The sequence below is a fragment of the Halichondria panicea genome, chromosome 2 (genome assembly GCF_963675165.1).
Source record: "Halichondria panicea chromosome 2, odHalPani1.1, whole genome shotgun sequence".
Taxonomy (NCBI): domain Eukaryota; kingdom Metazoa; phylum Porifera; class Demospongiae; order Suberitida; family Halichondriidae; genus Halichondria; species Halichondria panicea.
In genome coordinates this window covers 7,506,171-7,518,922 of record NC_087378.1, presented here as the reverse complement: position 1 = coordinate 7,518,922, position 12,752 = coordinate 7,506,171, and the positions used below count along the sequence as shown (strand labels likewise).

Sequence of the window (12,752 nt, the reverse complement as noted above, 5' to 3'; positions counted from 1 at the left end):
TGCTCAATGAACGATCATTTCCAGACTGATTTTGTTTACAAACGTGTTACTCGATTGACGATCATTTTCAATTGATGCACAACACACGAAGACATTGACATAAATTATTTATGCACACACACAACTCAATAAGAACCTGCTTGTGAAAATCTATAGCTAGTATATATAAGTAGTTAAAACTGTCAACTGGTTGCATGCTTAAACTCGTCGAAAATATAACTAGGAATGTATTTTTCGATGGCTTTTCTCGGAAGGTTTCCATAATGAACAAACTGTTCCAGGAAGTACAGGGCGTTCACTACATCAGGGCTCAGGTCAGCAGTCTTGTCTCTGTACAAAACAGTACAGTACGTATTACACAAAATACCTAATATAGGGTAGTTGACAATGACTAGTTGCATTGAGTATACTGTTATTTTTGTCGTCTTTAAAATATTTGCATACAGGGAAGGACAAATTATTACATGCAAAGAGATCAGTTGCCTATTACAATTTATACATAGAGGGTGTCCTGCATACAGAATGAATACACTAGAAATGGGAAAAAAATAAATGCAATGCTATATAAATTATACACTGTACTGTACTTCAGTAAGCCGTGAACATGTATGTAAGACAAGTACATGTAACTCACTTTCCAGAGGACTGTGACTCCACCATGGAGCGGACATACTGGCCCATGTAGGCGAGGAACATCTCCCGATTGTCAGAGTGGAACTGGCGCAGGAGAGTGATACATCCGGCCACTAGGGCGGGCCCGTCTAACTGGTCAGTCGACTTTCGGCAGACCATGCTCCCTACACAACAACAACAGCTGGTTGTAAAGCGTTGGCATGATTATATACTAGTCTAGAGGAGCCTCAAAACAAATAAAAAAAAATGGCTTACTAGTTAGTATATATACTAAAATAAATAACTAAAAACATAGAGATTCTTTTGCAAACACCTGTGTGCTATAATAAATGTATGATGACAAGTGGGAAATCTGTACTCAAGGAAGGATGGATAGGCTATAGCCTGTACGTATACTTTTGAGAATATGCTTCTGGCAGACATATTCATCTCTGTTCATTTGCTAGGCCTAATGACTCAGTCTGTCATCACAAATGGAATTGTTGCTCCTCTTACCGACACTTTTGCTGTACATGAGTTTGGGCAGCTGTGAGATGATGAACAGAAAATGAACTGCTCCAAACTTCTCCACCGCTTTTGTTGTGGCATAAATCTACACACAAAGAAAATGATCATACACATAATCACCCATGACAACGCTAAGCACGTAGTAAAATTACCACAGTTAATGAAATTCATCTATACGTAATTTCAAGAGTAAATGAAGGGGAGTAAGCGACTACTATACACAACATATAAATACGTTATTGTCTCTCTAAGTCACAAACACTTCTACTACATGCATTTCTGGTACTTTTAATTTTATACCTCCGTAAATAAAAGTGTACATTGTACGTGTAAGCTAGTGCTACTGCAATGTAGAGAGGTCATAGTTTTGTCTATATTCTTTAACAAAAGACACATAAGCCAAAATAATTTTCTGCTTTCTTGGGTGTTTTGATAACTTGATAAATTCATTTGTAGAGGCCGCTGACCTTAGTGAGAGCTTAATAGCTACAGTGTACTAGCAGCTGACCTTAGTGAGAGGCTCGTTGATGCCAGCTGTCTCCAGATAGGGGGTGAGCTCATCAAACACGGCCTCACTCTCTCCTCCAGGGTACGGGTTGGCGTCCGGGTCACGGTAGTGGGCCTCCACTCGTGTGAGGAGTGAACTGGGGGGAGTAGGGTGGTTGTAACAAGTGTGTGTGTGTGTGTGTGGGGGGGGGGGGATCAGTGCAGTTGATATACACAATGTAAGTATTATGTAGAGCAAGTCTATGATACTTTGTGTACTCCATAAATAAAATGCAAATCTACATACACAAAATCGCCGTGCAGCTACGTAGATCATCGTAAATGTCTAGAACATACACTCAGTAGATAATTTTCTGACCTGTTGAAAGTCTGTAGAGAATTGCAGACCAGTTTTGAGTCGAACTTGCAAGACTTGTTCAGCTCGTAGGCTATCTGTCTCCGGATCAGCTGGATCTGTCCCACCTGTCATGACAGATAAGAGAGAATTAGTTGCAGCTAGATAAAGAGTTGTAGCAACCACAAATTAATGTTTCCCCCATGAAATTAATGCGGAGGTTAGTGATGTACATGTACACATGTGTTAAATTGTGGCTGGGCTTCTAGAGACCAGCCATATTGTTGGCTTCTAGAGACCAGCCATATTGTTGGCTTCTAGAGACCAGCCATATTGTTGGCTTCTAGAGACCAGCCATATTGTTACATGTAGTTCTTTTCAATTTGCTAAGAAGACCACAGACAATGGCATGAAATTACTAGGGATCAGATGTAGGTCACCTGGCCTGTGTACAGCTAATATTATATCAGAATCAAGGTTTGGGAACTCTTTTAGTTGCCATAACTTGAATTCCGTGGATCCAATTTATGATTTTCTGAAAGCTTAGAAAGATACCTTTCAAATGGTGTCATTAAAGTTCATATTTGAGAGATAACAATATTTGCCAATTTACCAGACCATGGATTAGCCCATCGTCCAAGGCCGAAAAATGACAAAATATGGCCCCGACGAAATTTTGGATTAAAACACACCATTTGAAAGGTATATTTCTTTTCAGAAAATAATATAATTTTTAACATTGGATCAACGGTGCTACAGTTGTGGCTGTTGAAAGATGTTCAACTCTACAACTTACCCTCAGGGCACACTCTAGATAGGGCCCCCACAGCTTGTTGCACTGTTGCACTGTTTGGGAGTACACCTTGGTGGCATTGCCTGCAACAATAAGATAAATTTAAGGATTAAAACAACAACTACTGGTACATGCTGATCCTTATGTACGACGCACAGTATAACACATTCTACAAGATACGTAAGTAGCTTTGACTCTTCATAGACTTTGAACATCATGTCATGTTTTTTGTGAAATTGAATATTTATTTTGGGCACAATTTGGGGGAGGGTTGTGCTCTAATAAAACACAAGCACCCAGTATATAACCTAACACCTGACAACTGACCAATGAGATTCTCTGGTTCTCCGAGAATGCTGATGAAGCTACTCATAGACTTAATGAAAGCAGGAGACTTGACTAAGTTTCGACGCAGGTACTTGAGATACTGTTGCAGGTCTCGTACTATCATGAAGCAGAAGAGACGATCTAAAGCACTCAGTCCAAATATGTCCACGGCACCCTGTGATTAAACAAATTTAATATGCCAGACACACAATCTTAGGAACCCACAATTTTCTAGTTACATATGACAGCCACGTGTACATACTGTCTGTAGTCACAGAGACTCTACCTAATATATAGACATGGGGGAAATTTGCAAACACTTGCACAGCAAGTTGAATAGTTTAACTGATAAGAAACCGGAAGTTAATTCTCTCCCCCCACCCCCCACCTTGAGTTTCTCCCATATCTTGATGTTGAGGACCTCCTGCATAGTTCGTTTGTCATACCAGGCACTCCTCTGCTCAATGAAGGAAGTGGTGTGGGTATCGGTGATCCGGAGAATCTCATTGGCTAATCTCCCTACAAATGTCACAGAGTGAGAATCGACTGGTTGGAATAGTGGAATCGGAATAGTCCGTGACTGGAACAGGGATTGGAAGTCCAGCACCTGAAAAGAAAAATTCAACAGCACAAGCTTTGATACCTTGACAGACATATGCACGTATGCTGCAGCATTGCTTCTAGGTACGAGGCTGCAGTTTATTACATGATTCAACCGACCTTTGTTCTCAGAAAGCTGTTGCACTCTTGCTCCACATTGTAGTTAATGATCCTGGACACCTACATGTATGAGACAGGAGAAAGTATTAATTGTGTTTCTGTGAAAAAAGAGCAATTGTGGTTGGAAGAAAAAAAGCGACCCTGCCAGGACTCGAACCTGGAATCCCCTGATTCGTAGTCAGATGCCTTATCCATTGGGCCACAGGGCCACACACAATAAAAGTGTTCTCTACTAGCACAACCACCCACCCTACAGACGGACGCACACAGCACACACACACACACATACCACACACACACACCACACACACACACCACACACACACACCACACACACACACACATCTCCACCTCTTCCTGCCAGATCTTGAGTCCGTAGATATTGACGTAGTCTTGAATGTACTCAAATGAACGTCGAAAACCACTCATCTGCTCGGCCAGTACTTTCAGCTTCGGTTCCAGCTCTAAAGTCTGTGCAAGGAAAGATCCGATTATGAAAATCAAATCCTGACTCTCTCCCTAAAAATGTCCCGGTCATAATAATTAGGAAAGAGAACCAACCACATTGCAACTAATATCCTTATTGCAAAAACTACTGTATGCTAACCCTTCAAATTCGAAATGTACATTCTACAAATGTACAACTGCTCTAGACTCACATAAAATAAATTATCCCTACATACGTATTTAGTTGAAAGAGAATCACAACTAATATCCATATTGCAAAAACTGCTCCCTTTTATATACACACATACAAATACCAAACAGAACAACCACATTTCCTCCTCTTACAATAAAACCCTCTGTTGCAATACTTACCCAACAAAATACTAAAAGCTATGAACGTGGAAAAGCTAAGAGAACTAGAGCTGGGCAGTGGACTCAATCTCACTGACCCACCAGACCCAAGAAGCCACAAGTTATGTATCACTAGAAGAGACATCAGATGTGATCTAAGCAACGTTACTGTTATTAAGGAAAGAGGAGATACGAAATACTGCCAGCAGGTGGCTCCAACTTGGGAAGCTGTTCAAAGAGAGATGATCAGAACTATAGAAGAACCAGATCGCAACACTTGTCTCAATTTTGGAACCCATCTTCAGTTTTCTCAGAGTATTGACAATATTGCAGTTAGTAAGCAAATTTTAGCATACACAAACACTTTCACAGAGCCAACTACGAGTTCTGAATTTGAAATAGAATTGTGCACATTTCTCTGCCACCAGTTAAGCATACAATCCGAAGACCAGCAACCATCAGCAATCCAAAAGTCATCAGTTTCTGTAATAAACGACTACATATCAACTCTCAACCAAACAAGAAACGAGAGCCACTTACAAGAAATCACGGCAGCGTGCTTCAAGTACATGTATATTGCAACCAACCGAGTGACTCACTATGTCTCTGCAGTGCAGCAAGGTGCAATGCAGTACAACTTGTACAGCACAAGCCAGTACATTGAGAGCTTAGGACCTGGTATAGGCCCTATGGGTGGCCCCCTTATATCAGGAGCAATTAGCAGTCAAGGAGGACGACAAAAGTTGGATAAGATCGAATTCAAGAACGCCATTGGTAAGATGGAGGGAGCAGAAGGATTGGAGGCAGTGATTGGAATCAGTGTGCAGCCAGTCTATATGCTAGTCAGGCAGCAAGATCTGAGAGAACACATGAGGACAGCATTAAGGCAGTACATTCACAAAGCATCGATGTATAATGGTAATTTCAGTACACATGTAGTTAGCTAGACACAAGAAGGAAATAATTATTTCACATAAAGGAATGCAATCTCATAGCTAGAGGTTGCTGCTACCTAGTTAGCTACCAAACGTACGTACATACTGATACAACAGTGCTGTATTACTGCTAAATAACTGAGACATTAAAAAAATGGTTTTTGCATATTTTTTTTATGAGAGGGTACCCAAATTTTCATAATCATGCATCCATTATATACAGTGCTTACATTCACACACACACACACACACACACACACACACACACAGTCGACAGTTACCTAATAGCTGGTGTGTCTGAGACAACAGAAAACGTGTACTGGACAGTCAACCAGCTGAATCAAGTAATGGGAACACAATTGAGAGAACAAGCCTCTTCATTCCAATTCCAACCAGCAGGCACCGCAGAGAACCCAAGCCAATTCTTGATACGGTACGAGAAGCATCACAAAGACCATAATACACTCTACTACTATGTCAAGCTCAATGCCAATCCACTTGGACGCGGTAACAAACCATTACTCTTAACCTCAGAGATTGGTGATCGCTTCACTGTCCATTGGCCACACACCCTCAGTTTGGGCTGCTTGTGTACAGCCTCGATCAAAACACTCCAAGATTGGAGAGAGGCGGATGTACTTCATCTCAAGGGCTCTCCATTCTCAGGGTGTCATGGGAGTGGGTTTGCTGGAATGAGACCTTTGGAATCGACTAACACACACGCCACATATAAAACATGTTGTGCACCCATTATACAAAAAGAAGACAACTGCACTCGATTTTGTCTTGTGCCAGATGAAAGAGCAGAAAGCCAACACGAGAAAGAAATGAAGTAAAGAAGGTTAATTAGGAATTAGCTCAAAACTGTAAAGACGATAATTATACCTGGTGTCTGTGTATCCGCACATGTAAATAAAATCAATCACTCACATATCTCTTACAGTGATTACAGTTACGTACATGTAGTGATTAGAGTAACACTTAACTTAGTACCAGCATGCAGATAACCCCCACAAGACCTACATTGTATAAGAGGAAGTATCTGAAAGATCTTTTTCTAAGCTATCAGAAACCACAAAATCATTGAAATTGGACCACATAGAGTTATATCTGTCCGAAGCGATAATTTTAGCGATTTCCCACTACTATAACAGAGAGATACAAGTAGAGCTAGAGCACCTTGGCCTTAGGATTGAAAATGAGACTAGAGTGCAGAGCAGCTGCAACTTGTTTGACAAGCTCCTTCCGAATACCGTCCTCGAGCAGCTGTTTGGAGTCCACCTGAATCACGCCCATCCGAGTGGTCTTCATGAGTAGAATACCCTCCGTGAACACTGAGATGTCGTGAGTCAACTTTGCAACCTAGGGAACCAGAACAGAAAATATTCAGGGTATAGAATCACAGTAGGTACATACAGCACAGTAGGTACATGTATATACATGTACAGTAGAGTTATAAAGTTCTGCACACAAACCCCTTGTTCTAGGAAACAGTACCTGGCAATGGTTTAAATGGAGTAGCTAAGTTTCACCAAGTTCACACACACACACACCTTACAGTTGAACAAAATAAGTTGTTATGTTACCAGACAAGTACTTACAGCATAGCGATCGTCCAGCTGAGCGAACTCTTTCATCTTGTCCTTGTCCAGTCTTGTGGGGACCTCCTTCATTCGATGGGTGAGGATGGCTATGATCTGGTGGAGCACTGTGAACATTGACTCAGGGATAATCTGCAGGACCTGGTATGTGTGTGTGTGTGTGTGTGTGTGTGTGTGTGTGTGTGTGTGTGTGTGTGTGTGTGTGTGTGTGTGTGTGTGTGTGTTGGGGGGAGCTATATCACTTAGACGTGTGAGTAACTGTAGGAGCAGGCACACACACACAAGCTTGTACAATACAGATATTAAACGCTACAGACACAACTTCAGAGAGGAGGCACTTCACAAACACGTAGCCATACCTTTCTGGTGTAGCTGACCAGCTCCCTGGAGTAATACGCTGACACACTGGCTAGATCGGGACTACCTGCTTCGTCAATTCTTTGACAGGGAAGGTTAAGAGCGGAGGTTAGTTTGAGAAATGTTGCTCGGAGCTTAATGACGAGGGCAGGTTTGCGTTTGATGAAGTCCTGCATGAAAGGCGTGTAGCTGTCCACTAGGATCCAGGCATAAGAGAGGTCTGCTATCAGCTCTAGATTGTTGAGTGCCTGTGTGGTGGGGGGGTGAGGGGGTGGGGGTGTGTGGAGGGGTGGGAGTGAGGGGGTGGGTGGGGGAGTGAGGGGGTGTGTGTGTGTATGGAGGGGTGGGGGAGTGAGGGGTGGGTGTGTGTGTGAAAGGGGTGGGGGAGTGAGGGGGTGGGTGTGTGTGGAGGGGTGGGGGAGTGAGGGGGTGGGTGTGTGTGAAAGGGGTGGAGGGGTTTCAATCATCTTTGACGAATTCCGTGTCACAACGAGGGTACTACTAAAACATAATAATACGTACCTCATCTTTTATGTTAACGGTCCTGAGCATTTGTATGAGGTAGCGTTTGGTGTCCTCGAGGAACTGCTTCACTTGCATGTTGGCCTCCAGCTGGTGGAACTCTTGAACCTGCACCAAACAATCAGTTTGCTCAACTGCTACTATCCCCTAAGCATCTTCAAATGGCCATAACGTATGCATTACCCAATTTTAATGATATTGTGATTTTCTGAAACCTTAAAATAACGGATGGCATGTCTAACACTAAAAGTTGATAACGAGACCATTTATTTTCAGCAATTAGCATTTTGCTGAAATTGGATCTATTTGATTTAGCACCCCGTCTGAAAAAGCACCTTTACCTTCATTTCCCAATTATAATGCATGGGTTAGAATAAGTGATTATCCCTCACCTCTTCGAGGGCGGCTATAATCTGAGTGATCTTCCTGCCGGCAGAGGTGGCGTCATCGTAACTGAGGGAGGATATCTGTGAGGCCATCTCCGTGAACCACTCCTGCAAGTGCTCTGAAACACGACATCAATAATAATAATAGAGAGAGGGTCTTGACAACAATGACTACATGTACACTGATTAAAAATGTTACAAAGTTCTACACTGCTAAATGTAGCTTGAGCAATGCAGATACACATATGAACCAACTAGGTAATGGTTGAATACTAATGGTAAAACTTACGTACTTTGGCCTAAACTCCAATTAATTTGCATACTTTTAGGGAGCTTTACGGACATAGGTTCTTGCTAATTAACAAACAGTGACACTTACCATTCTTCTCCACTCTGGTGAGTGGCTTGGTACCAGAGAACACCTCCCCTAGTTCAGTCATCCTCTCTGAGCCCTCCTTCCGATAAGCCTCCCATTTGGACTGCTTCTCCATCAGTAGCTTCTTGAACATCTGGTATCATGTGAGTGGGAGGGGAGGTCAGTTTGAATATTAAGTATTTGAAATTGCGTGCAAATACCGGTAAGATTGTTATGTATGCAGATATGGTGCTTTGCAAGGAAAAGAATCTAGTCTTGATTAAATATGTGGTGAGTGTTCAATTGGACAGAAAAATGTGCTCTGTTTGTTTAAAGATACGTATACATGTAGTCACAGAGCCAACTCAAAATGAAGGGGACCTAGCGTTAAATAGAGCATCTTTGAACGGCCATAACTTTAGTTCCGTTCGGTTAATTTTATGATTTTCTGAAAGCTTAGTTTCAGATGATGTGTTAAAATCAAAAGTCTATTTTCGGCTTGTTTAAGAAATTATGGGTGATTTGAGCATACATGTACCATCTGAAAGAGCTCCTTCTAAGCTTTCAGAAAATCATAAAATTAATCATTGAATTTGAAACATCAAAACTCTATATGTATCATTACAAGCAGCCATGGCTATAGGCTTACCTCTTTCAACATGAACTCAAACTGAGCAGTGTTGAGCAGGAACACAAAGTAGAGCCTCGGGTTGTAACCGAGGGCAATCACCTCCTCACGTATCTGCTTGCAGCGACGATGGTGATCGGCCACTACAAACAAGAGCAGGTGAAACCATACAACCAACAATTGACCCCTGGGCACCATTACCAAACATTGCTTTACAGGACGTAATTATTACCAAGCAAACAACGAGATACAATCTTGCTTTTTCTCCCCCAAAAATTATCTATGACTATCCCTAAGTATTAGATCAACTACACCCACAAAAAGGTAGGCCTTAAGGAAAGGCTATACAAAGCATAGAAGCAAGAAGGCCTAGTGTATGACATAATTACAGTGGAGTAGGTACCGGGGGCAGTGTGCAGCATGACCCATCTGAGGGTGGAGTTACAGTCCCTGATACAACCCATGAGTTTGGAGACACTGTCCAGCACGTAGTCCTCCACTAGTGTGCCCTCTGTCAGGTAGCCCTCCACCTGTACAGGGGGTAGCATAGTGGGGGGTACAGGGGGTAGCATAGCGTGGGGGTCTTAGACATTGCCATACTTATGAGACAACATATTATTCTACAACTCGATTTCCATGCCCTGATACTGATAGGATGAGTAGGTCTCTTTAGCTTTTATGGGTAACACATCTTAATTCTTCAATACCCATTATCTCACCTGCTTGTTGAGTGCTGGTATCTTCCTCAGAAACCTTTGTGCCTGGTCAGTGATGTTGGTGGGCTGGAGAGTGTTGGCCAGAGCAGTTCTGGCGGCTTTGTAGGGCTCCCAAGCATCCAACAAGTTCACTGTGATGCCCATATACATCGAGATCACCTGTGGACAAGGTATTACTATAATGTACTTGCTACTCAAAGATTATTATCCTATCAAAGTAGTTCTTAGCATAATTGATGGCAGGAGGTAATGATAATTGTTTCATGTCTAGTAGCTTTCAGGCAGATTTTGCATCAGATTATTGCCCTGGACACCATTATAAGGCTGCAGCATCACTGTACAATTACTACATGTACACAAAAGACATAAACTATGTGTACATATAGCTGCAGTAAACTAAGATACAGGGTAAAAATATCCTACTCCCAAAAGTCTACAAGTATTTGGTTAGTAAAGACTACAGTGGCTCACCCAGTTGTCGGGGAAGTGCTTGTCGACTATCTCCCTCATCTGTGCCTGCTGGGAGTGGAGGATGTGTGGGGCAAAGTAGAGGATGATGTAGAGCATGCTGGCCTGTGTTGCTAGGGCAGTACTACGGTGCTCCGGGTTAGGGTAGGCAGCAATCTGCAGGGAGGGAGAAGGATTGTATGTATGTACACGTACATGAGTGATGAGCGGGTGTATACACTGCAGATACACATGTAAGAAGATTAAAGAGATGCAAAAACATTATGCTGTAAAAGTATGAAGTGGATTAACTGGTGATCTCATCTATACACTGTAGATAGGCGTGCTCTTTGGTTGGTAGCACAATTAACTCTAAAAGTTTGTGAACTTTTTGGGTGGAGGGGGGTGGGTAAGATTAAGTGTGTGTGTGTGTGTGTGTGTACCTGGTTATAGATGTCATCAGACCTCAGTCGTCCTATCACCATGTCAATGTACGTCTGAGATATCGGTACACGACTACAAGGCAAGAACATGTGCAGTGATGAATATTCTATCATCAGGTGCTCACACGCACATCAAGTGATCACACGCACATCAAGTGATCACACGCACATCAAGTGATCACACGCACATCAAGTGATCATTACGTAACTAGTAACACCAATGATTATAGGAACACAATACTGATCAGTCATGGAGTTACAAGCACACACCAATACTTAGTAAAGTACAATGGTAAAGCTTCTGCTCTGATGGTAAGACTCTACCAGTAGGTGGGCTATAATTTTGTATGCATTGAATATCAATCTTATTCCACACAAAAGGTGATCTTATTAAATTGTCTAGTTTTCCTCACCAAAAGAAGTCTTCGGGATATTTCAGAGGTCTCTTGATAACTGGTGTCCGTGCATAGCCGGTGCTTCGTAGTAGTTTGCAGACATCGTCAATGTTAGAGTCGATGCTTGTCTGCTGGGTACTATAGCGATGGAACGCCACCAACATTCTCTCTCTGACTGGTCCCTCCATTTTCATGTCCACAACGAGTAGCATGATCCCGTATAGGAAAAGCGCTTCACTCTGTGTGTGTGTGGTGGGGGTGGGCGAGAGTGAGTGGGTGTGGGGAGGGGTGTAATGTGTGTGGGGGGGGAGAGGTGTAGGTAATGCAGGAGAGTGGTACTATAGAACTTTCTCAGGAATTATTTCTCAGTAGAGAAAAAAATTTGCAACAGAACAAAACGTAGACGCTAAAATCAATAGTGGAATTTCTTATTTACCAGCAGCTGTTTCCCGTCATCGTTCAGAAGGACATTTTCCAGAGTTTGCTGAATGTGCACTCCTTCCTCCAGGTCCTCCAAGAAACGGTTGAGGTCGATCACATACTTATGGATGCTCTCAAAGGCCTTGTAGAATCGGGTCACAATTTCCACGTGGTTCTCACGGAATTCCTCATCACGATCTTGAAGATCCTGCAGGAAAATCAACCCTTAATTAAAATAAATTACAATTATAAACATCAGTGGAACTTCAAAAATGTCGTTTTTAGCCCAAACACTCCCTATCTCCAACAGTAGCAGTATTAACTTAACTAGGAATACCTATAAAGTTAGCTAGATCTAGCTAAACACATGCTTTCAGATATCAAATTACAATCGAAAGTATGGGATAGATAATTGTAGTGATGTGTCCACAATGCTGTAATGCATATAGCTAAAGATGAGCACAGATGTAAACATGCAGCCCCACCACACACACACACACTGCAGCCCCCACCACACACACACACACTCACCGGGCTACCATCAATCTTGTTCTCATAGAACTCGGGGCACTCAAAATAGTGAAAGTCAGGAATGATAAACTTGTATCTCTCCACGTCCATCCTGTTCTCAAGCTTGAAAATAGGTGGAATAAAATCCCCCAGTCTGAGCAGCTCTGCTATGATAGCATTGCCTCTACTGACCAACTTCAGAATGGTTTGACCACATAAGTTGGCTTCTGAGAGAAAGTCCAACGCCATAGCTTGCTCCTAGTGACTTGTGCAGTCCAGGTCTAGTAGGTCTTGCTCCAGTATCCTAAATTTATAATCCAGGTAAGCCTGAAAGAGAAAGAGAGAGGCTGTGGGCGTGTTAACAGAGGGATTTCCCCAGACTTCATCCCATGACCATTAGCCTCGATTCATGCGGCTT

The 12,752-nt window shown here is 42.4% G+C and overlaps 2 protein-coding genes and 1 non-coding gene across 3 annotated transcripts; 1 reads left to right on the top strand and 2 right to left on the bottom strand.

Annotated features, from left to right (window-relative positions):
- Positions 1-50: 50 nt before the first annotated feature.
- Positions 51-12,704, bottom strand: LOC135331654 (WASH complex subunit 5-like). Its single transcript, XM_064526879.1, has 24 exons — positions 12,356-12,704; positions 11,841-12,032; positions 11,423-11,643; positions 11,010-11,082; positions 10,591-10,743; positions 10,123-10,278; positions 9,807-9,933; positions 9,425-9,546; positions 8,800-8,929; positions 8,427-8,539; positions 8,035-8,142; positions 7,515-7,760; positions 7,156-7,296; positions 6,734-6,916; positions 4,173-4,292; positions 3,822-3,881; positions 3,490-3,708; positions 3,102-3,276; positions 2,778-2,857; positions 2,006-2,109; positions 1,649-1,784; positions 1,129-1,225; positions 635-797; positions 51-330 (listed from the first exon to the last, which is right to left on the bottom strand). Exons 1-24 carry the CDS (start codon positions 12,581-12,583, stop codon positions 183-185), a joined length of 3,495 nt encoding a protein of 1,164 aa, XP_064382949.1. The 5' UTR covers positions 12,584-12,704; the 3' UTR covers positions 51-182.
- On the bottom strand, positions 3,958-4,030 carry Trnar-acg (transfer RNA arginine (anticodon ACG)). Its single transcript has one exon. It is a non-coding gene; the product is annotated as a tRNA-Arg (tRNA).
- On the top strand, positions 4,651-6,390 carry LOC135331655 (uncharacterized). The gene is made up of 2 exons (XM_064526880.1): positions 4,651-5,537; positions 5,825-6,390. The coding sequence occupies exons 1-2, from the start codon at positions 4,661-4,663 to the stop codon at positions 6,388-6,390; spliced, it is 1,443 nt and encodes a 480-aa protein (XP_064382950.1). The 5' UTR covers positions 4,651-4,660.
- Positions 12,705-12,752: the final 48 nt, after the last annotated feature.

Excerpts from the sequence above, each read along its gene's own strand:
- LOC135331654 (XM_064526879.1), bottom strand. The coding sequence starts at position 12,583 with ATGGCGTTGGACTTTCTCTCAGAAGCCAACTTATGTGGTCAAACCATT. Across the intron at positions 9,547-9,806 it reads CATGCTGCACACTGCCCCCG|TGGCCGATCACCATCGTCGC; the intron begins GTACCTACTCCA and ends TCTTGTTTGTAG. Across the intron at positions 798-1,128 it reads CATGTACAGCAAAAGTGTCG|GGAGCATGGTCTGCCGAAAG; the intron begins GTAAGAGGAGCA and ends GTTGTTGTGTAG.
- LOC135331655 (XM_064526880.1), top strand. The coding sequence starts at position 4,661 with ATGAACGTGGAAAAGCTAAGAGAACTAGAGCTGGGCAGTGGACTCAAT. Across the intron at positions 5,538-5,824 it reads CAAAGCATCGATGTATAATG|TCGACAGTTACCTAATAGCT; the intron begins GTAATTTCAGTA and ends ACACACACACAG.